The following is a 23,320-nucleotide window of genomic DNA, read 5'->3' on the forward strand; positions in this document are numbered from 1 at the left end:
TAAGTGTGAGCTTCACAAGACCAATTTCGCTATTAAAATTAATTGTTGGATCATTAAAGTGACAGGCACAACTTCCAATAAAAGTGCTACTTTAAGATTAATCTGGTAGCAATTTGCAAGGCAGAATGAAGAAAGGAGAAAGCACTCCTCTCTACCTAAAAGCAGTCAAGATGAGGTAGTATGGACATAAAGTCATGTAAATCATCCCTTGGGCACTTTATGATATTGATGATTCCAACTGTCCCCTTCTCGGTTTGCTAGAAATTTAACTGCAAAGTGGTCAGTCAGTCAGCTAGTCAATAAACATTTATTAGATACAGGACCCATTATGTACCAGGCACTACGCTAAACACTAAGGATACAAAAGAGGCAAAAAGATGATCCATACCTTCAAAGAGTTAACAATCTAATAGTGACTCAATACACACACACACACACACACACACACACACACACACATATATATATATAAAGCTAAGAAGCTTGATCTCAGAGGAACCCAGACAACACACTGTCCAGTGGTTTGCCCACTCATCCATCTCTGTGTAAGTGTGTACATGTCCATGTCTCTGAGTTCCCTTTGGGTCAGTTCCTTATAGAATGATCCAAGGAAAGTGAGTCTTCTCTTCTGAGATCCTGGGAGAATGAGGACCTCCAAATTGACTAAAAGGGGCAGCCAGGTGGTGCTGTGGATAGAGTGCTCAGTCTGGAGTCAGGAAGACCTAAGTTCAAATCTGACCTCAGACACTTACTAGCTGTGTGACCCTGGGCAAGTCACTTAACCCTGTTTGCCTCAGTTTCCTCATGAACTAGAAAGGAAATTGCAAACCAGTCTAATATCTTCACTAAGAAAACCCCAGAAGGGGTCATGAAGAGTCAAAGCAACTAAAAAGTGACTAATAACAACAAAAAACTGACTAAATACTCTTTTCTACAGAGAAAATAACAAACTTTTATGCAAAACATTGGTATAAAAGTATAAAGTAATATGATTCATATTGAAATAGCCTATATTCCATCAATAACACTTTTGCTTAAAATTAAATATCACTATACCTAACAGAATTTATAAGAAAAATATACAAAATGGACACTCTAAAGCAAAAATGTAAGTAAATATTTAATGGACAATGTAAAAAGAAAAACCTTATATCATTATAAACACATTCTACATCCTAATTTCTTATATAGAGAATAATTTCTCATATAGAGAATAATTTTAGAGAAAAATTAAATTTTCCTTACCTAAAATATCCAGTGGCTGATAGACTAATGCTTTGGGCAAAGGCATCATTAGCCTATAAAAGAAAGATGTACGAGAATAAAATACATTTTATCAAAATAATAAAGTAAATACACCACTACATAAGAAGCCCAAACCAACAAGGAAAAATATGACTGGGTTGCATATAATCCCATGATTATCTGGGAGATCATTTGTTCTGAGAAATAAGACAATGAACCTTGAGTTAAATTCAAACACAAACATGTTTGTGCAATTACACTGTTCTTGTTCTTGGCATCTTTCATTTAATTAAAGCTGCTCTTGAAGCAAGGTTTCAAGTAGAAGTAGGAGTTTTATTTAAATGAGAGCTTACAAGAACAAGAACAGTGTAATTGCACAAACATATTTGTGTTCAAATCTGACTCGAGATTCATATCTATGTATATATATATATATATGTGCACAAACATAAATATATGTATGTAAATATGCATACATACATACTTTCCTTCTGAGAAAATACAAGTGCCTTGAGGTCAATGATCATTTCATTTTCATCTTTGTACCGTAGCCTGGCACACAGTGATGCTTAATACATGTCTGCTGATAGATTGGTTCTTGATTTACAAAGTGTGAACATAGTCAATGGAATTATGGTTTGGTTTAACAAAGCCAATGCAAAATCCCAATGATTATATCTAATGCAATAAACCTTAATTCTGGGATCTCCAAGAAAATTTGTCAGTTTTCTTTCTACTGCTTATAGATAATGCACTTTCCAATATATATTAGGGGGCTTCCTCTTCTGTGAGTTCTCCACACAACAGGATCTATTTGAGAAATAGTTATATTTACATTTTAGTATATAATCTTAATTTTAAAGAAACTTGGGGGGGGGAGTGCTTAATTACTGATAAATTAATAAGATCATTACAAATGAGTCCACCTTATCAATAGTTTTTGTTCTTCCTTAGCTGAGAGACTCATCCCCAAGGACAGGTTTCTCAGGAAAATTCCACATAATTAACATACATTATATGTTTTAATTACTTTGTGTTAGTCTCAACTTTTCTCCAATTTACTCTGTGCTAGTTAATACTTTTTCCTAATGATTTTTTTATTTTGAAAATGGAGTAAGGTATTCCTCCAGATCCAAACAGAAAGTGCTAATCCAGGAGATTTTCTTCAAGGGTAGCAATCACATATATCGGTAGTATCAACATCATTAGGTCATAGCAATAATTTTTTAGAAAATCATTACAAACAAAAGAATATCAAGGGAATTAATGAAAAGAAATACTAGGGAAGGTGGCTTAGCCATTCCAGATCTTAAACTGTATTATAAAGCAGCAATCAACAAAACTACCTGGTACTGACAGGAACAGAGTAGTGGATTAGCTTAGGTACAAAAGACACAGTAGACAATAACTATAGTAATCTACTATTTGATAAACTCAAAGATTCCAGTTTCTGGGATAAGAACTCACTATTTAATGAAAACTGCTGGAAAAACTGGAAAATAGTATGGTAGAAACTGGGCCTAGACCAACAGCTGTAGAGAACTTTCAGGAGTCCCCCGGCTTCGCTAATGAAATGTTCCCCTCCCATATATTATTACCTGAAAGATTACATGGCAGACAAGCAGGAGGATGTATAAATGTAAGAACTCTTTGGGGTCCCTTGACCTCACTAAAGGTATATTCCCCTGCCCTATACAGTTACCTGCAAGGTTACAGGGCGGATAAGCAAGAGGGCATGTAATCTTTTTTTGTTTATGCCTTTGGATATGGTCCTTGGATATTACCCTAATAAATAACTAACCTTAAGAAAGGATAAATAGTAAACAAGACAGAAGGAGGATCTGTGTACATTGTCTGCATTCTTTTGGGGTATCTACATTCTTTTGGGGGGAATGTAAACTCTGTGAGCCCCTTGCATCTTTGGCTCTATATGAAATGGTCCTGTAATAAACAGACTATTGATTACATCCCTGTCTCATTATTCTCATCGCTAGCTAGCCCACCAAATGTGTTGGCCGCAGTAAGTGGCACCCACAACTTGGGGCATCAGGACTGCTGTTGAGTCTCTAGCGACGGACCTCCAAGATTTGCCAGCAGGAAGCGGGCCCGCATAAAATCCGAGGCACGACGGATTTCTTTCAAGGTAAGGGGAAGGCTCTAGAAGGGTGTTTGTCGGCATGCTCAATTTTTCATAATCAGAGCTCACAGAGACGAAGTATGGGAGGAAGCTTAGTGAAGGGCTTAAAGGATGAAGGAAAAGATCTGAGAATATTACAACTTACAGTGTATAAGAAAGGGATCTCAGTTAAGAAACAGATTCTGAAAAATAATTTTTAAAATAGTCTATCAGGCAGCCCCATGGTTCCCTAGTAGCTCTCAGATCAGAGGACCTGATTGGGAAGCAGTGGGAAAGGCTTTAGTTAATTACTTTAAGGAAAATGGATAGGAGAGTGACTCTGGTTCCAAATTTGCAATTTATAATGTCATTAAAGCATGCCTAGCAGACAAAACAGATCTTAAAGAAATATTGAGTGCCATGGGTGAGAGTGAAGGCAGTGAACAGGAAGAGACCACACCTCCTGAATTCGTGGGGAAAAAACCCTAGAAAATACCAAACCTCTCAACCTCAATCCAAGTCCACCCTATAATCCTGCATGGGGAATGGAAAAGGCTGGGAAGCCAAATGGAAGTCCCACCATAGTTTCAGAATTCTATTTACCTTTTCAAAAACTTATAAAAGAGGAAGGATGGACATTAAGAGAAATGGAATTTAAAGGCTGCAATTTGTTGGTATATCCTGTTATAGTAGATGCCCAGGGCAACAGAACATGGCAAAAATTAAATATAAAGGATCTTAAGGAGGTAAAAAAGGCTGTACCAGAGTACGGAGCAACAGCTTCTTGTACATTGTCATTACTGGAAAATTTTGCAGCCACAGCTTTGACACCATATGATTGGAGGCAAACAGCTAAAATATGCCTAACTCCAGGGTACTACTTACAGTGGGAGGCCAATTGTAAGGAAAAATGTCATAGCAAACTATATGATCTTATGTTGGCAGAAGGACCTAACACACCCAGTATTTCTATGCTTTTTGGTGATGGACCTAATACATTACCAAACACACAAATGGACTATTCAGTGGCAGTATATAGTACTGTTCAAGAGTGTGCAATACAAGCATGGAAAGAGATAATCAGTTCTGGTTAAGCAGGAAAAAATTTCTACAAATATCATGCAGGGACCTGAGGAATCATTTTCTGATTTTGTGGCAAAAATTCAACAAGCAGCTGAGTATACCTTAGGAAGTACTGTGGGATTGGAAGAATTTGTAAGACAAATAGCTAGAGGAAAATGCAATTTAGATCATAAGAAAGCTTTTTTGTCACTTCCTGCTGATGCCTCCTTGGATCAATTAATTAGAAAATCTATGGAGGTAAAATCTGTGGTCTTTCAAGCAAATATATAGCAGAAGCACAAGCAACCATGAATAGGCAAAATGAGAATTGTTATAAATGTGGTAAAGTGGGTCATTTCAAAAGGGAATGTCAAGTGGGTGGCAGTAATAGTGAATTACAACAAAAATCAAAACGCCCCAAATGTCATAAGGGCTTTCATTGGGCTTCAGAATGTCAGTTTAGAAATTTGGGAAAAGGCCTCAAGGGCCAAGTCCTAGGCCCACAAAAAACAGCAGGGACTTACGTTCAGTTCAGCACTCCAGAAGTTCAGGAGGGCAAGCCGATTTGGATCCCTCCACCTCTGAATAACTGCTTTTATCTTACAGCCTGGGGTTACAGTTTTAAACATTTACCCAGGCCAGGAGAGAGAAATGCTTTTTAGGAGCTCTTCTCCAGCTGTGGGGGTACTTTCATTAACCTCAGAAGGGGAATACATGGATATACAACTCACTCCAATCTATGTAGAACAAAAGAACTGGGAAGATTATAATAAGATTAAAATTAAAATTATGAATCCCAGCAGTTCCATGATCCAGTTAAAACAGGAACAATGGATATTTCAAATACAGAATCCAGAGGTCACGTGGTCTCAAATAATTACGACCTCAAGACCCACTCTTCATATACATGTGGAGGGCAGGAGAATTCAGGGTCTCTTAGACACCAGAGTAGACCTGATCATTATCAATCAGAAACAATGGGACCCGAAGAAGACTGTTCAAAAATCAAATATAAATATGAAAGGCATAGAAGTTAGTCAACCTTTAAAAAGTGTGAGGAAACTTACTTGGGAATTTGAGGGCATGTCAGGAAAATTCCAGCCATAATGTTTGGCTTCCTTGCCAACGGCTTTATTGGGCAGAGATATTTAATCACAACGTAAGGTCACCATCACGACAAATTTTCAGGAGGGGCCCTGATTGATGGGCACCCAATAGCCGATCCTATTGAATGGCTTACCACAAAACCAGTATGGGTGGATCAGTGGCCCCTAAGTGCAGAAAAAAATTGCTGTCCTATTAAACATTGTGCAAGAACAGCTGAAGTTGGGTAATATTGAAATTACAAATAGCCCATAGAATTCTCTAATTTTTGCAATTAGAAAAAAGAATTCAGGAAAATGGAGGATGCTTATGGATTTTCGAGAAGTAAAGTCATGAAGGATATGGGGGCATTACAGCCTGGTTTACCATCTTCTAATATGGTACCATCACGATGTCCTTTATGTGTAATAGACATAAAGGATTGTTTCTATAGCATACCTCTCCAAAGTCAGGACCAAGAAAAATTTGCATTTCCCGTAACTTCCACAAATCTAAAAGAACCCCTAAGAAGATACTGTTGGAAGGTACTACCCCAAGGGATGAAAAACAGTCCCACATTATGTCAAAAGTTTGTGGCAAAGGCCTTAGAATCAACTAGAAACAAATACCCGATAGCTTACTTAGTTCATTACATGGATGATGTTCTATGTGCACACCAAGATGTGTTTATCCTATTAAAATATCAGAGGAGGTTACAAATAATTTTGCTGCTGTAGGACTTAAAATAGCCCCTGAAAAGATACAGAAGACAGCTCCTTTTATGTATTTAGGTAATAAAGTGCAGAACACTACTATAGGACATCAAAAGTTAGAAATTAGAAAAGATAATATTAAAACATTAAATGACTTGCAAAAGCTTATAGGGGATACAAATTGGATCACATCTAGTCTTGGAATTTCAAATGAATGTTTAACACCATTATACCAATTACTGGAAGGTTATACCAACCTTAATTCTCCTAGAAATCTTACACCTGAAGCTAGGAATGCATTGGATTACATTCAGGAAGCTATCAGAACTGCAATTACATATAGGGTAGACTCCTCTGCAGGAATACAACTCACTGTGCTGAACACAAAATACAGCCCTACAGGTGCCTTAATGCAAAATGATTTAGTGATTTAATGGGGTTATATTTCACATCAGCCAAAATATTCTTTACAAACTTACCCTGATGGGGTGGCTCACCTCATAAAGAAAATGATCAGACAATGTTTATGCCTAAGTGATCAATTGCCTGAAGAAATAAAAGTTCCTTATACTCATGACCAAATGCAACAATTGATTGAGAATCAAGAATCTTGGTAATTGTTGTTAATACATGCTATCCCCATACAACATTATACACCAAAAGGCATATTCAGACATGCTTTGCTGCTGCGGGTGTGCCAAAACAATTAAAGACTGACAATGGCCCCACTTACACCTCAAAAAGCTTTGCTGAATTCTGTCTTCAGTGGGGTAGTCACCATATTACAGAGCTTCCTTACAACCCCACAGGTCAGGCAATTGTTAAAAGAAAAAACTATACTTAAAACTGCACTCCAAAAACTAAAAGGGGGAATTTGGAGCACGGGTACCCCAAGATGAATGTTGGGGTTGTCACTATATATAATAAATTATTTGACATCCGATCATGAAAATAAAACACCAGCAGAAAAATTCTGGGGTGTTACTGACTACGCAATTAGTAATTCTAAAAGATCACAGCCCCAGGCAACTACAGTCACTGAATGGGTGATGTGGAAAAATGACAAGGGGTAACGGGGCAGCCCGAACAGAGTAATAATTCACAGCCGAGGTTATTTGTGTGTCTCCACAGATGAAAATGAGGAAGTCTGGATACCAGAAAGGAGAACAAGGACTGTCAATAAATGCAGAGACTGGACATTTGGTCCCCCTGAACCAGAGCAGGATGAGGTTGGCAGCAGAGGAGGAGTCAGAGCCTAAATGAGGGCAAGCACATGGTGATGCTGCTCACTACTATCATTGATCAGCTTCCAATAGTTGCCTCTACAAGATACTGGGAGGTGCTCGATCATCCACCTTGGGTGGAGATGGTTGAGTGGGAGGAGTTTCTTCCAGAAATCATTTTAGAAGGAAACGGTCAGTCCTTATTGCCAAATATTTTGATATCATAAGGCAAACATAACCCATTCTGTGCTTGATTTTAATTTTACTGGGTTAGTTGATGAACTGCCTTTGTGTTTTTCTACTTTTAATAAGTCCTCACGTAACTTAGTACAAATTATCAAATATCATTATGAGTATCATCTTTGGGGAAGACTCAAACATGCCCTTGTGGACATTCCTGTTAATCTATCTTCTATATCTATGCAAAAGCCTAGAATTAAAGGAGAGCTGAATGGGAATGCCTATGCTAAAGGAATTTTCAGAGGTAAGGACCTAGTACGCTTTGAGAACATTACAACATATACTGTGGGGACTTAGGGAACTTTTTTCAAATTGTTCAGGATTGTGGGATAAACATCAGACGCTGTGTCCAGACTGAGATGAGCAGGACTCATCTTCTGGTCAAGCAGATCCCCCATTTTTAAACTGTAGGCCTGACATACCTGTTTGCCATCAGGTGGAAATATTTCCTGGCACAATGACACAAACATCAATCATAGGCATGGGCGGGTATCCAAAACAAAACTGGTTTGGAAACTCACAGAGAGGAAACCCAGAAATATGGAAAATCCTTTTGCCACAGGCCCCAGTAACAATGGTTTTTGCCATTTTTGCTCTTAATGGGACATACTTGAGAAAGACTGACGTGCTGGTACGTGCTTGTTTAGGAGGGAGGTATGCATTCATGTGGGGAAATCATAGCAATGTAAATATCACCAAAACTGATAAGCATTACAATGTCACATGTGTAAATTGTAAGGTTTCTCAATGTCATGATAATACTTCTTTGGGACAATTGCTATTTGTTATAAGAAGACCTAGTATGGTAATGATACCTGTAGAGAGTGAGCATTGGTTTCACTCTCATGCTGATCATTCTATTGCTCAAATTAATCAACTATTGGGTTTCAATCAAAAAAAGAGTTGTATATCCTGTATTGTTGTTGGGATAATTGCTTTAATTACTACTATAGTGAGCAGTGTTGCTATGTCTATATCCATTAGCACTGTACAAAATCAGATAGTGCAAGCTCAGTTTTTACATGAATTGTCTGTCAATGTTTCACGAAGATTTTTGTTACAATCAGACATCAATAAGAGTTTTTATAAAGCAATAAATCAGCTTAGAGATGATTTAATTGCTATAGCTAAGGAGATTAAATTAATGCAACTTAGACAAAAGTTAATATGTGAATATAGATATACATATTTCTGTATGGTAAACATATATATATGGAGTCACATTGGTTTTATTCTTTGACCAATGACACTCACCCATTCTTTCCAAGTGCCATTGGGATTCTTGCTGATGATGGGTTCAAGGCGTTTCATTAGTGTCTGACAGGCAATCTAGATGTTATAACAGTATGAATGATGTAATAAAATTAAATTATAAATATTTTTAAACTACAACATATTTACATGCTATACAGTATATTGAATAGCAACCCAATCTTGTAATACCACCTCACTTTTGTACCAACCAACCTCCCTGTGATATAACTTATAGGCAGCCTCTATTGGATTTCCATTGCTACCTGGCTTTATTGGGTCCCTTACAATCATGTCCCAGAGAGTCTGTAAGTAAAGTATCTACTTCCTGCTTTCATACCTCTTAAATTGTTTAACATAATCTACTATAGGAAGTGGGGGAAAATGAGTATATAGGGAACAGATATGTATGGTTAACTGATGAAAAGGGTATGCTATCAGTTTCACTATTTGCAAAGATTTTTATAATTATATTTTAGTGTACAGAACAACTTCAAGACTTGAACCTTTTTCATTGTTAGCTGCCTTTCTCTTCTTTCCTTAGTTCCTAGTGCCTGATTTTGGCCTTGGGTCTACAGGTCAAGACTAACAGGCCTCTCTCATCTGGAATCTACACAACATACCCTAAATCCTAAAATATATTTACTCTCTAGTTTGAACCTTAGCCCTCATGTAGCCCCACCCTAGCCCCTCACTCATTTTTCAGACTGAGTTAACATACTCACATTGGTATTAATAAGTATTTGAAAACTTTCCTTTATCTGAGCTACATAAACCAATCACTTCTCTACCTCAGAATGCCAAGTCATTGGTCTAGAAGTGTGCTCCAGTCCCTTAGCAATTGACACCAAAGACTGTAGATTTTATAATCTCAAATGAAGATTTAATGAACAGATAGGAGCATCAAGGTATTCAGATCCAGGAGCCAATATATGTGTACATGAGAGTATTACATATGCATTTTTTCAGATTTGACCTATAATTTCATTAGTATATGGACCTTTCAGTGAGGAAACTCCTTTTACCATACATACTGTGATGTGCTTTGAAACTCATAGTCTTAGGGAATAGCTTGGAACACTGAGTCGTTAAGTGACTTGCACAGGGTGACAAAGTCAATATGTATCAAAGGTGAGACCTAAACCTAAGTATTCCTGACTGTTGGGTCAGTTCTCTAGATATTGTCATAGTGTCTCTTTTACCTATATGTTTATATCCAAAATGGCATCACGATATAGAAAATAGCAAAATAGTCCAATAGAAGACATCATCAGCTCACAACTTGGTGAAATGAGAAAGACATATAGGAGAGATAGAAGCAGACAGACAAGAGAGAAAAGAACAGAACAGAACAGAAAAAAGACAAGAGAGATAGAGGAGAAGACAGATAGACAAGAGAAAAAGAGAGGAGAGTCAGAGAGAAAAAGAGGAGAGACCAGAAATGAAAGGAGAGGAGAGGAGAGCAGAGGGGAAGGGAGGCAGGGAGGGAGGGAGAGGGGAGAGACGGAGACAGGGAGGGGGAGGGAGAGAGAGGGGAGGGGTGGAGAGAGACAGAGACAGAGACAGACAGACAGAGAGAGGTGATTACAAAGAGGAAACTTCTCTACCAATGCAGCCTGATTCCTGCTTTGAAAATCATAGGCTTAGAGAGGGTAGCTGACTTACATAGGGCAACAAAGCCAGTATAACATGTCAGAGGCAGGTTTGGACCCAGATCTTTCTGTGAGGTCATCTCTCTATCCATCATGCCACATGGTTACTGCCTCTCCTTTCACAAAGCTGGATCAAGGTTCTTTCTAGCTCTATGTCAATGCTTCTATGACTTCATGTGCAAACCAAGAAAGGTCTAGAAACTCCCTGGTGTCATATCAACAGTGCTCGGTATTGGTCTGGCAGACAAAGGTTTGAGCTGTGACTCCCCAACTATTAGCTATGGTACACTGGGTAATTTATTTAACCTCTGAGCATCAGTTTTGTAATCAATAAAAAAAGGAATAATAATACTGATCCTTGCCAGGTAGAAGGAATTTGTTTTTAAGTATGGGTTATTATAGGTATTGGGTTATTCAGACACTAAAGTTCCTCTCAAACCATGAGGTTTTGTGACCACCACCTACCTCAAAGGGCTATATACCTTTTCTAGACTTTTCTTGGTTTGTACATGAAGTCAAAGAATCATTGACATAGAGCTAGAAAGAACCTTGATCCAGCTTTGTGAAAGGAGAGGCAGTAACCATGTGGCATGATGAATAGAGAGATGATCTCACAGAAAGATCTGGGTCCAAACCTGCCTCTGACATGTTATACTGGCTTTGTCACCCTATGCAAGTCAGCTACCCTCTCTAAGCCTATGATTTTCAAAGCAGGAATCAGGCTGCACTGGTAGGGAAGTTTCCTCTTTGTGAGGATTGAGTAAGTTAATACAGGTAAAGTTGAGTTCTTTATTTTTCAGTCTTGTATAATTCCCTCTAACCTACTCACTTGGGATCTCCCTTCCAGTATACATCTATGCTCATATGCACCCCTGGAGGTTAGAGGTTGACTGACTCACAACCTGCAGGTCCCATGGGGCCCACAAAACTTGAGAGTAGAACTAGATTAAAATGTAATTGGGAAATGTTTAATAAAATAAATAAAAATACAATAGAGCATACATAATGTTAATTTATGGTTTTCTAACCTAATATGCAGCCCACAGAGATGTTTCTGAGTATAACACTACTGCTACAGATTACCTTGCATTGTAGATCTTTCCATCTTCTAAATCAAACGATTTAGATGCAGAAAGAATTTTACCAAAATCTAATGTAGTTTAATTTTTTCTTTTCATTTTACACTTAAGGTGACTGATGCTAAAGAAGTTAAGCAAATTTTCCAGTCACACAAGTAGTAAATTGTAGAACTGAGATTCAAATGCAGATCAGGGACTGGCTGGGAAGACAGATAATCCTTGGCTAAATCTGAGATTTTATCATCATCTAATACTCTAAAATATTTATTTGTTTCTCTCTTAGACCCCCAACTAGACTCTAAACTCCATAAGGGACAGAGCTTACTTAAGCTTGCATCTTCCCTAGCATTGCATAACAAAATACATGAGGAAGAGAGAAAGGGAGGAAGGAAAGAAGGAAGGAGCCAGGGAGTGTGCTAAGCATTAAGGATATAAAATACAAGCAAATAAGACCATCCCTCCCCTCGGAGTTTACAGTCTAATACAGGAAGAGAACATATAAAGGGGAGCTGGCAAGGGGAAAAGAGGAGAGGTCAAGGAGATGAAGTTCAGAGAATGAGTCTAGCTGAAAGGGAAGTATGTCTGGGACCACTGATTAAATGACAGTCTAGAGTGGGGACTCACTAACCAGAAGAATGATTAATGAATGACAATATTCAGTGTATGAATAATTAATAAATAACATCCCTCCTTTCTACCTTTAAAAAGGAATAACTACCATTGTCATCTATTAGCCTGCAGGTTCGTCAGTTCTCTATGAATTTTTATGTTCTCTATTATATTTAATAGGCTATCTGTTAAAGTATTTATGCCCACTCAACCCCTAAGATTTTCAGACAAGGCCCTATTCATAACTTTATTTTGTCTTGATATAGAGATTTAAGTTGAGAGATAAAAATTAGTGCAAATTTATACTTGGCCATAGACAAAAATTTTGCTTAGTGTTCTTTGTTAATGGCAAAGTTATATACCCTTCCAATAGGAAAGACATACTCCTTTTTTGGGGGGGGGGGGGTCCAACATCAAGGAAGGGGATGTAAGAAGAAAAGATAGAACACTTCTTTTGAGAGGATAAAGAGTAGACTGGGCTTTATGGTAATTAATTGTGGAAAAATTAAAATTATACTGTTGTAAAAAAATATTTACTTTCATGATAAAAACAAGTAAACTTTGTGATACTTGTTCTTTCAAAACAAATACTCAAACAAACAAAGCATCAGGAGAAACTCTGAGGTGCAAAGATTTATCTGTGGAAAAGTGAGAACTATTTGAAAGAAATCTTAAAGTTGAGTCCATAACCTGCACTGCTTTCCCATTGACATCAGTTCCAATTGATCCCGCAGTGGCGACTGTATTTGGCACTGTTGTGGTATTCATTTCACTCAGGTACACATCTGACATTGGTATCTTTAGTTCATGACTGGCTACCTGTATGGCAAATTAACAGATTACTTACACTCTGTAGCTAGATTTTTAACATACTTGAGGTCTGTTTTTATTTTTTTGCTTTTTTTTTGGGGGGGGGAAGGCAGGGCAATTGAGGTTAAGTGACTTGCCCAAGGTCACACAGCTAGTAAGTGTTAAGTGTCTGAGGTCAAATTTGAACTCAGGTCCTCCTGACTCCAGGGCGGGTGTTCCATTCACTATACCGCCTAGGCTTCCCAGGTCTGGTTTTTTAAGACTTTTTTTTCTTTTTTTTTTATCTCCCCTGTCACCAAGATATTTCTCTATGGTCATTGTTTTTCTTTGATTCTTCTTGTTCATGTTGTTTGCCTTTTTTCTGGCTTTTAAATTTGATCTCTGTTTCTGGACCCAGGGGGGCACTGCCCCAGACTTCTTGTGCTGGGGGCTAGGGGCTTGGTTACTGGCTGTCTGTTCTTGGGCCTTAGGTCCTGGCAGCTGGTAGCTGTATTAGTCTAGTAGTTTACCTGGTGCTAAGACAGAGCAGGTGGTGGTGGTTGGTATGTGTCTGGTGTTGATGCTTGCCTACTCCCCCACCCTGGGGGGCTCAGTATCTCCTGGTGGTTTGCTGAAGTGAGACTTGCTGGGATGTCTCCCATCCTGTATTGGTCCCCTTCAGTGACAGCAAGAGGGATCTTTCCCATTAATCCCCCTAGCCTCCCAAGCTAAAAGACTGTTGTAACCTGTCTTTCTGCTGGCTCTACCATTCCAGGATTTTTCCTGGGGTATTTCTCTGGGTTTTTCGAAGTCTGTAAGGGAGGCTGAGAGTGATTTACTGCTTTCTCTGCCATCTTGGTTCCCAGAAGTTTACTCTTTTCTTTTTTTAAATTGCTAGATAGAGGAACTCCTAATCTATATTTTTAGAGACACATCAAAGTCTATTCTGTTTTTATTTTATATTCATTCTCCCCCCCACACACACACACACCCTACTCAGCAGAAATGCCCCTAGATTTTATAACCCTTAATTTTTATAAATCATTACATTTGGCCAAAGGTATGTGAGCTCAAATACTGGGATTCTGAATTTAACCAAATGGAGAACAGCAATTTTTTTTCTCACCTGTATCATTTTGGTATTAAGACCTTGTCCCAATTCAGTTCCCCCATGTGTAATTAATACAGACCCATCTGTATAAATGTGAACCAAGGCAGCAGCCTGGGGGGGAAAAAAACGCAGAAATTGATTCTTCTTACTACCTTGAAACCAATCTTTATAAACCATGTCAGTGTGGAGCAAAGTAACTTATCAAGCCATACTTAGCATAGTTTAATTCTAGCAGTGTAAAAAGTAAACTTTTCTTCAGTAGATAGAAAGGATATTTGCATCATTCAGGCTAGCAGAGGTGCCTTTTATGGAGAAATTCAGAAATAAAAGAAGCTGAAATGTACAGCTAATTATTGGAATTCAGCTATAGCCCCAGCATCATTTCCAGTATCTTCTGCCAATGCTTACTAAATGCTTACTGGATTTTCTTTTAATCAAAAAATAATTAGGTTTTATCCCACCTTATTTTATAACTCTTTAATGCACTTATATGAAATCAATATTATAGCTACCTGTGAAGGTGTCTCATCACCTCATCAACTGTAAGCTCTTTGGGGGACTAGAACCATGTTATATTGTCTCATTCTGGAGTCTACGACTTTGCTCAAGCGGTCCCTTTGCCTTAAATGCCCTCTCTATTCTCACTTTCTGCTTATTCTAACCCTACCCACTCTTCAGGGCACAGTTTACATTCTACCTCTTACATGAAGACATTCCTGACCATGTCAGCTCATGTTGATCCCTTTTCAGGACTCCCATCTACAACACTCAGGTGCATACTCATTCACACAGGATTTTACAGTTATTTAAATGTTCCATGTGAGTTGGCTTTGTATCCCCTGTTTGTATCTCACACTTTTTTTCTGCTTCTCACACTCTATACATAGTGTTAACCCATAGGAGTTTATCAATAAACAGATGTTGAATTAAATTAAATAAAATTTGAGTTTTACTTTTTCTTGATTCAAAACATAGAGATTTTTCTTAGAGAGACTGTGAACTGAATCCCTTCTACACATGATAGAAAACTCCTCTCACTGAATTCCAAAGTAGGACGGCAAACTAGTGTCTCTTATCATAAAAACACGCTGCTCTCCCTAGTCAGAGTGTTAAATTAAGGCAAATTCTCTCCTGCTGGCTTCTATCTGTCTTTCAGATTAAGAGGGTAAGTAAGTGATTAACCCACTAAATAAGAATTTATTAGTTGCCTACTATGTGACATAGCACAGTGCTATAAACTAAGGATAAATACAAAGATAAAACAATTTTAAAATGAAACAATTCCTGCTCTAGCATATGTAAGTAAATACAGAATATACATAAATTAAATGCAAAGTAAATATAAGATAGGGAAACAGCAAATGAGGGAAACAGGAAAGGTTTCATGTAGAAGGTTTCTTGACAGAAGACAAATTAACAGATGGATTTGATTAACATGTTTAAGAATTAAAACAAGCATTTTTAAAATTAATTTTTTTAAAATTACCTGATGATAATATGTCTTTGGGTATCCTACAGAGAATTTCATAGGAATAATGGCAATTCCTCTCTTCTTCCAGTAATTCTGCTGATTGGATACTTCTATGGCCTTTTTTCTGATATAGAATGAAGATTTTTCCATACATTCATCCCAACATCTTATCAGATTCTTTGGATCAAATTGCTGTTTGTGGATTGTTCTGTCAATGGTTTTGTACATGTTTAGTTCCCTAACCTGATGGAGAAATATATAGACATTGCAATAAAGATCCATAGAAATCAGGTTCATATTTAAGACATGTATAGAGTGTGCTTTACCAGTTTGAAGCAACTTAGAAAGAAAAAACGCCATTAAAGGAACTATGCAAAAAAAAAAAAAATGCTACATAGGACTGCTGGAGTCAGGAAGGAAAGAATAAAAGAAGATAGTAAGGTGATCTAAAAGCAAAAATTTTCAATAAAAATGTGTTTTATAAAGAAGATATATTATGCAACAATTTCCAAAAAAAATCTTGTCTCTATTTGATCTTTGTTTTTCTTTTTTTTTAGTTACCTTCTCTGGTGGTACATTACATTTAGATGCCACAGCTGTTATCCAGTACTCTGTCACAAAGGCTCCCTGGGGAAAACCAAAGCCTCTGAAGGCTGTATTGGATGGCAAGTTGGTTTTGCAAGCCCGACCTTGGATTCGGAGGTTAGGAATTTTATAAGCATTTTCCAGTTTGAGTAAAGCATATTCTATTACCTGAAAATTTTCCAAAGATGAACACTGGTTTAGAATCATAAATTTATAAATGTTAGGTGGCATTTCAAAGTATCAGCAGCCCAATCTTCCTCCCCAAAGGCAAAATAATGCCTAATCTACCAGAGGCATGGACATCATCCTTTACATTAAAATCCTGACGTCAAAAATTTGTTATAAACCATCAGTATTCTCATCTCTTGGCTAGATAATCCCAACTTCTTTCTTTTTTTCTCCAAATATTTTCTAATTTCTCTATGTTCCTTTTGATATATAAAGTCTCAAATTATACCCAGACCAATCTTTTGATTAGGACCTAACAAATATGTCCTTATTCCTGTATTTAGTAGTTATGATCATATTTATTTATCATTTTGTGAAATGTACTTTGTCCACGATAGTTCTTTTTTTTTGTTTTGATTTTTTTTTGCCTTTTGGAGGGCAATTGGGGTTAAGTAACTTGCCCAAGGTTACAGAGCTAGTTTGTGTGTGTGTGTGGGGGTGTTAAGTGTTTGAGGCTGGAACCAAACTCAGGTCCTCCTCCCTCTGGGGCTGGCGCTTTACTCCCTGTGCCACCTAGCCGCCCCATCATCATGATAGTTCTTATTGAAAATAAACTGATCTCTAAATTTCTGTCATTGAGGGATAACAGCTACATCACTGGAAGTTTTGACATTCTATTATTGCTTCCTGATTAGCTTACTAGTTCCCTCCATACCCCCAAAATAGTTTATGGCATTCATTTCTTATTTTTAAATAGAATCCATTTTTGAGAACAGAAAAAAAAAAGATTTTGACGCCATTGGAAACATACATAGTGTATGACAAAATAGTGTTAAATTGTGGGAATGTAGCACCTTAGTCCATCCACCCAACTAAAAAGCAAATGTTAAAGGTCTACATCTGTGGAATTCCAAAATCACTGGTGGATACTCAACAAGCAAGTAATAAATTAATAGAAATGTAAACCACTTAGGAAAAGTCAATGATTATCACTGAGCTGATGAGAGACCCTTCCTTGACTCATCAGGAGAAACAGCTAAAGGCCTTATCAAGAGAATGGAGAAACATTAACATTGGAAACTTGATTGGAATATCTGAAGCAAAATAGAAAATAATAGTCCTAACATTTCTTACAGTGACTTACACTTCATAAAGCATATTCTACACAACAACCCTGTGAGATTGGTACTGAAAATATTATTATATCTATTTTGCAGAAGAAAGAACTCAGACCAAAAAAAATTCAAACAGGAAATAAGTGAGCAAGCTAGAACTTGATCTTTGGAATCCAAGTCTAGTGCTCTTTCTAAATGTGCCATTTGTGTGGGAGCCGTTTCCAGTTGTCCTGACCTAAATCTGGCCACTGGGCCCAGATGGCTTTGGAGGAGAGAGTGAGGCTGGTGACTTTGCACAGCCCTGGCTCGCTTAAATCCAATTCACTTGTAATTGATATCATGGTCCTCTTCAAGAATGAAGGACAAACAACAAAAATCATTCATGTGTAGTAACAAAGTGTCATCATACATATTTTGGAAATACTTCTATTTGAAAATAAGTCATGAACCCAGAGATACTAAGTGATTTCTATAGTTTTATCAAATAGAAAACAGCACTAAGAAAAACAAAAAGTCCAAAGGAGTCGGGGAGAGAAAGAACTAGAGGTAATTTTGGAGTGTGTGGAATTGCCTGAGTGGAGTGCCACACATGGTTATCAGAGAACCAGCATCTGGGTTCAAAGCCTGACGTAGCCACGTATTATCCTTGTGACATAGGCAAGTCACTTCTCTGCTTTGCAGCTCAGGGTTTTCACTTGTAACATGGAACATTAGACTAGAGAGTTTATAAGGTCCCTTCAAGATTTAACTTTTTTTATTTTAAAAGGGAAGCACTGGAAACCAAAGAACAAAGTAGGACCCCTTCATTCCTGGTGGGTAGTAGAGGAGAACATGCCAAAAGAGTCAGTAAATTGAAAGAAAGTTTTGCCCAGAGAGAGTTGTGATGCTTCTCCCCTTCCTAGAATTTAAAAGTACTTGCTTCCTAAAACTTATAACTCCACAATTTTCTACTGCCCAGTGTAGTAAAGTGTTGGCAGGGTTGAGCCAGATTCAAGAAGTTGTCTTTATGGTGACACTGAGGTTACATTCAATAAGAGGCCAGAACCAGACATGTGCAGCAAAAGGAAAGTGTGAGACAGGGAAATGTGGAAGAGGGGCATTTATTTGTTCACAAAAGTAGCTGATCTGGAACTGAAGAATGAACAGGAATAAGATGAAATAGTTAAATGAGGAAATACTTAATTTGTACACCCCATGATTCTTCTCTTGAGAACTAAAGTCATTATTATTCTATATTTCATCTACTGGTCACCCTCTAAAAAGAGACCCTCCAACATACTACACTAACAAAGATCATTTTAAATGATTCCACTTAATAGTGAGTGGCATTGCACATTTATATAAGTAGCTTACCATTTCTGATTCATCTGGTGTACATCCTCCGTTAATATAATATTCGATATCTGCTGCCTTGATTTTGCCATTATTCATAAAGCCTATCTAGAATTGGTAAATAAACACACAAATGTGTAAGAACAGTTAGGAATTAAAGCACTATATCAAATTAACAAGTAGTAGTATTGCCTGCAAAATTGCACAATACATTAATTTTATCTTTAGTGTCCTGCCAGGGACCGTTTTTTTCTTCTTAGGAATCTATAAAACAAAGTATTGGTCTAGCACGCTGCAGAAATCTGAAATCACAAATCTATAAATCTTTAATACTTTCTCTATCACTTCCTCAGCAGTAATTTCTCTGCCCACTCACTTTATATTTCCCAAGTAGTGGGTGGCGTCCTCCAGTAATCAGCATATCATCTCCACGCTCCAATATAAAACGAATTGGGCGGCCAGTCCTGGAAGAAACAAATCAAACCCTTTAGGAACTTCCCAAGTGAGTGATAATGAACAATTGAGTCAGTCACTCAGTCAAGAAACATTTATTAAGCACCTGTGTCAAATTAAAGATACAAAGAAAGGAAAAAGACAGATCCTGCCCCCAAAGGAGCTCACAATCTAATGAGGGATACAACTTGCAAACAACTATGTATAAAAAAGGTATATACAGAATAAATGGGAAATAATTAATGAAGAGAAAGACCTAGACATGAGAGGGATTGGGAAAGGATTCCTAGAGAAGGTAAGAATTTAGCTGGAATTTGAAGGAAGCCAAGGAATCCAGGAGGCAAAGATCAGTGAAAGTGTCTAGAATCAGGTGATAGAGGGTCTTATGGGAGGAAAAGCAAGGATGCCAATGTTAATGGATCAAACACCATGTGAGCCTATATGAGGTGTATAAAGACTAGAGAGGTTGAAAGGGAAGGTGGTATAGGTTATGAAGAACTTTAAGTACCAAACTGAGGATTTTATATTTGATTTTGGATTGAGGATCAAATTGAGGATTTGGAGAGATTTCGGGAAGCCTTGTTCATTTCTTAATGATAAAAATAGCCCAAAGTTTAATGAAATAATTAGTCAAGTTTTTCTCAAGGATTATAAAGTAATTTGTTTTATTTAAGCTTTAAAATAAAGAAAGGTAAATTAAAAGGTTTTCCTTGTGTGTGAGAACCTCTATAGGATTTATGACAGGTTATTTATAACAGGCAGATAAGTGGTTCAATGGATACAGTGCCACACCTGGAAGCAGGAAGACCTGAGTTCAAATCCATCCTCAGACACTTACTAGCTATGTGACCATGGGCAAATCACTTAAACCTGTTAGCCTCAGTTTACTTAGCTGTTGGAGAAGGAAATGGAAAACTACTCCAGTATCTTTGCCAAGAAAACCCCAAAAGAGGTCACAAAGAATCAGTCACAACTGAAAAACAACTCAACAACAACTATATAATTAATCCCTAACTGTTAGCAAACTCCAATTAGTGTTCTAGTTGATTAATTTAGGAATTTTAAACCTTCTCTGGAGATTCAGGTTGAAACAGTAGAATGCATTGGAGGAGTACAATAATGGGCTCTGTTTAGATGGTGAATTTGAGATGTCTATGGGATAACTAGGTGCAGATGTCCCAGACAGTAGTGGGTGACAGAAAGTGATGTTTGACCAGAACTCAGAAGAGAAATGAGAGTTTGATGGGGTTTTTCTGCCAATGAAAATTTTCTCTGCTCTGGAATGAACAAGACAAAAAAATAACTACTACACAGCTGATATTCAAGACAAATAAAAAGATAAGTAATAGGGTATCCCACTTCCTTAATTGAGTTCAATTCTCCTAGATCAAATGAACTACATTCTAGGGAACTGAAACAACTGTCAGAGGTGATTACTGAGCCATTATCAGTGATCTCAAATGATTATGAAGAGATATTGCAGGATTAAGAAGGGTAAATATTGTCCTGACTTTCAAAAAAAAAAGGAAGAAGATAGAGTCTAAAAAGTATGATAAGACATTGAACTTTACTTTGATTTCTGGCAAAATTCTAAAATGTCTTACTAAAAGATGGTCAGTGAACATCTCAAAAAGGAATCAAAAATCACAAAAGGCCAGCGTAGCTTCAAGAACAGCTTACATCAAAAATTAATCATATTTCCCCTTTCTGACAGGATTACCAGAATGGCAGATTGGGGAATGTCAGAGGTGATATGCTTAAAGGTCAGTAAGTTATTTGACCAAGTCCTTTAGGTAATTTTTATTTTTAAAAACACGTGGAGAGACTTTGGTGTTAGAATAAGCAGGTAGACTTGAACATCTGGAACAAATGGCTAGATTCAAAAAGCCGTCATTAATTGTTTGATATAAGCTTTGAAGGTGTCCAGTGGACTTGAGCTTGGCCATGTGCTGTGTAATTTTTTTTTATCAAACTCTTAAAGGCATAAATAGCAAGCTCAATAGATTTGCTCGTGGGAGGGATAACTAATACACTGGAAGACTAAGATAGGATGTAGTAAGATCTTAAATGGATTTTTATCTTTTACTTTTTTTTGGAGGGAGGAATGCAAGGCAATTGGGGTTAAATGACTTGCCCAAGGTCACACAGCCAAAAAGTGTTAAGTGTCTAAGGCCAGATTTCAGCATAGGTCCTGCTGACTCCAGGGCCAGTGCACTATTCACTGCACCGCCTAGCTGCCCCGAATGCAATAAGATCTTGACAGTCTCACACTCTGAGCCAAATCTAATAAGATGAAATTGAATAGGGATAAATAAAGTCTTATAGTTGAGTACAAAGAGTCACTTTCACAATTACTAGATGGGGAAGGTGTAGTGAGAAAACAATTTGTCTGAAAATGATCTTGAGAGTCTAGTGAGTTACAAGTTCGATATAAGTCAATAGCCAAGAAAGATAATCCCGTATTACCTTAGTCTGCACCAAGAAATGCAGAGTAGCGCCCAAACCTCAGAGCTCCGATATATTCTGCTCTGGTTGAGATACTCTGGAATAGAGTGCAGTGGAATACTGCTACGGTGCCACATTTTAGGAGAGCTATTGCTAAACCCTCATGGTTTCTCAACACAGATAGCAGGACTCCACTACCAATAATCGTGTAGAAGCCATGACTCAAACCAAATGCCAAAATACTTACTTCTCATTTTGGCTTCCACATTCTGAAGCTCCCAGGGTGTCTCCCTACTGGCAGTTGCAAAAAACGGTAGATATTAACTCCGTGCTTGTGTGTGTGTGTGTGTGTGTGTGTGTGTGTGTGTATTCTCAGTATGCATGCAGTAACCTAAAATCTTTGAATAGCCTGCCTAGAAATCCCAACATATGAAATTGTAATTGATCTGACCAGATTTGGGGGAAAGGATAACCCAGGTCCTGCCTCATTATCCTACTATAATTCCAGAATTTTTCTAATATAGCATTTCCTAAACTCTGCTTCAGGAAACTTGAATGTTCTATGCAATTGTGAATAAGACTTCTATTAGAATCTATTGATACTAATGATATTTCCCCTCTGAAACACTGAATATTAAAATTACAAGATATCTTTTATTTCCTCTGCTTTGTTTCCAATTTCCCAGACTCCCCTTTACCCTTGAGGAGTTTCTACATACTCTGAAACACTGGCCCAGCATTTGTGGGTTCTGAGAACATACCTCAATAAATCAAAAAATTCTAACTATATATAGACAAAAATGAAATTGTCTCTGCCTTCATGGAGCTTACATTCTATTAAAGGAAACAAGACATATACATAAATACAAGACATAAAAAATAAATAGAAAGTAACTTCCATGGAGAGAGAAGCACTAAAAACAAGATCCAGAAAGGTCTCATGTGAGCAGTAGCACTTGAACTGGGGCTCTGAAGGAAGCCAGAGATCTTAGGAGGCTAAGATAAAGAGAGAATACAGCTTGTGTGAAGGTATGAAGAAAGAAAATGGAATTTCTTGTGTAAGGGAAAGCAAAAAAGCTCATTTGGCTGGACCAGCAAGTACATGAAGCAGAGTAATCCATAAGTCTAGGAAGGCAGGTTGGAACTAGGTTGTAAAGGGGTCTGAATGGCAAACTGAGCAGGTTACATTTGACACCAGAGATAGTAGGGAACCACTAGAAAATCTTGAGAAGAGGGTGGCACGGTCACACTTATGTTTTAGGAAACTAAGTTTGGCAGCTGAATGGAGGAGGAGTTACAAAGGACTTTTGATGGAAGTTTCTTTGATAAAAATTAGGAAAATTCAGAAGTACAAAGGATTTGGGACATAATGTGTTTTTATATATGATGAGTTTTCAATCCCTTTAGAGCATCTAGTTTGAAGTGCCCAATAGATATCTGGTGCTGTAGACCAAGATCTCAGGAAAGACAGAGAGAGAGACAGACAGAGAGAGAAACAGAGACAGAGACAGAGAGAGACAGAGAGAGAGAGAGAGAGAGACAGAGAGAGAGAGAGACAGAGAGAGAGAGAGACAGAGA

At 37.6% G+C, this 23,320-nt stretch overlaps 1 protein-coding gene and 1 long non-coding RNA gene across 4 annotated transcripts in view; one reads left to right on the forward strand and one right to left on the reverse strand.

Annotated features, from left to right (window-relative positions):
• LOC138147576 (uncharacterized) overlaps positions 1-16,337 on the forward strand; it is a 36,391-nt gene extending 20,054 nt beyond the window's left edge. Inside the window, exons 2-4 of one of the 3 annotated variants that reach the window (XR_011164852.1) lie at positions 3,240-3,388; positions 7,351-9,241; positions 16,202-16,337. This is a non-coding gene — a long non-coding RNA (uncharacterized lncRNA). The remainder of the gene's footprint in view (positions 1-3,239; positions 3,389-7,350; positions 9,242-16,201) is intronic. The other 2 variants (XR_011164853.1, XR_011164854.1) reach the window with 2 other exon arrangements.
• The window catches only part of LOC138147574 (aldehyde oxidase 3-like), a 112,025-nt gene that overhangs the window by 23,745 nt on the left and 64,960 nt on the right, over positions 1-23,320 (reverse strand). The window contains exons 23-30 of the mRNA XM_069070105.1: positions 19,221-19,308; positions 18,866-18,952; positions 16,206-16,397; positions 15,660-15,887; positions 14,189-14,284; positions 12,964-13,092; positions 8,937-9,011; positions 1,246-1,298 (exon numbers count right to left, since the gene is read on the reverse strand). Coding sequence (XP_068926206.1) covers positions 1,246-1,298; positions 8,937-9,011; positions 12,964-13,092; positions 14,189-14,284; positions 15,660-15,887; positions 16,206-16,397; positions 18,866-18,952; positions 19,221-19,308 — 948 coding nt within the window. The remainder of the gene's footprint in view (positions 1-1,245; positions 1,299-8,936; positions 9,012-12,963; positions 13,093-14,188; positions 14,285-15,659; positions 15,888-16,205; positions 16,398-18,865; positions 18,953-19,220; positions 19,309-23,320) is intronic.

This window comes from Petaurus breviceps, unplaced genomic scaffold, assembly GCF_028583685.1.
Source record: "Petaurus breviceps papuanus isolate PSGF00001 unplaced genomic scaffold, PetGlider_PUasm1.0 90804, whole genome shotgun sequence".
NCBI lineage: Eukaryota > Metazoa > Chordata > Mammalia > Diprotodontia > Petauridae > Petaurus > Petaurus breviceps.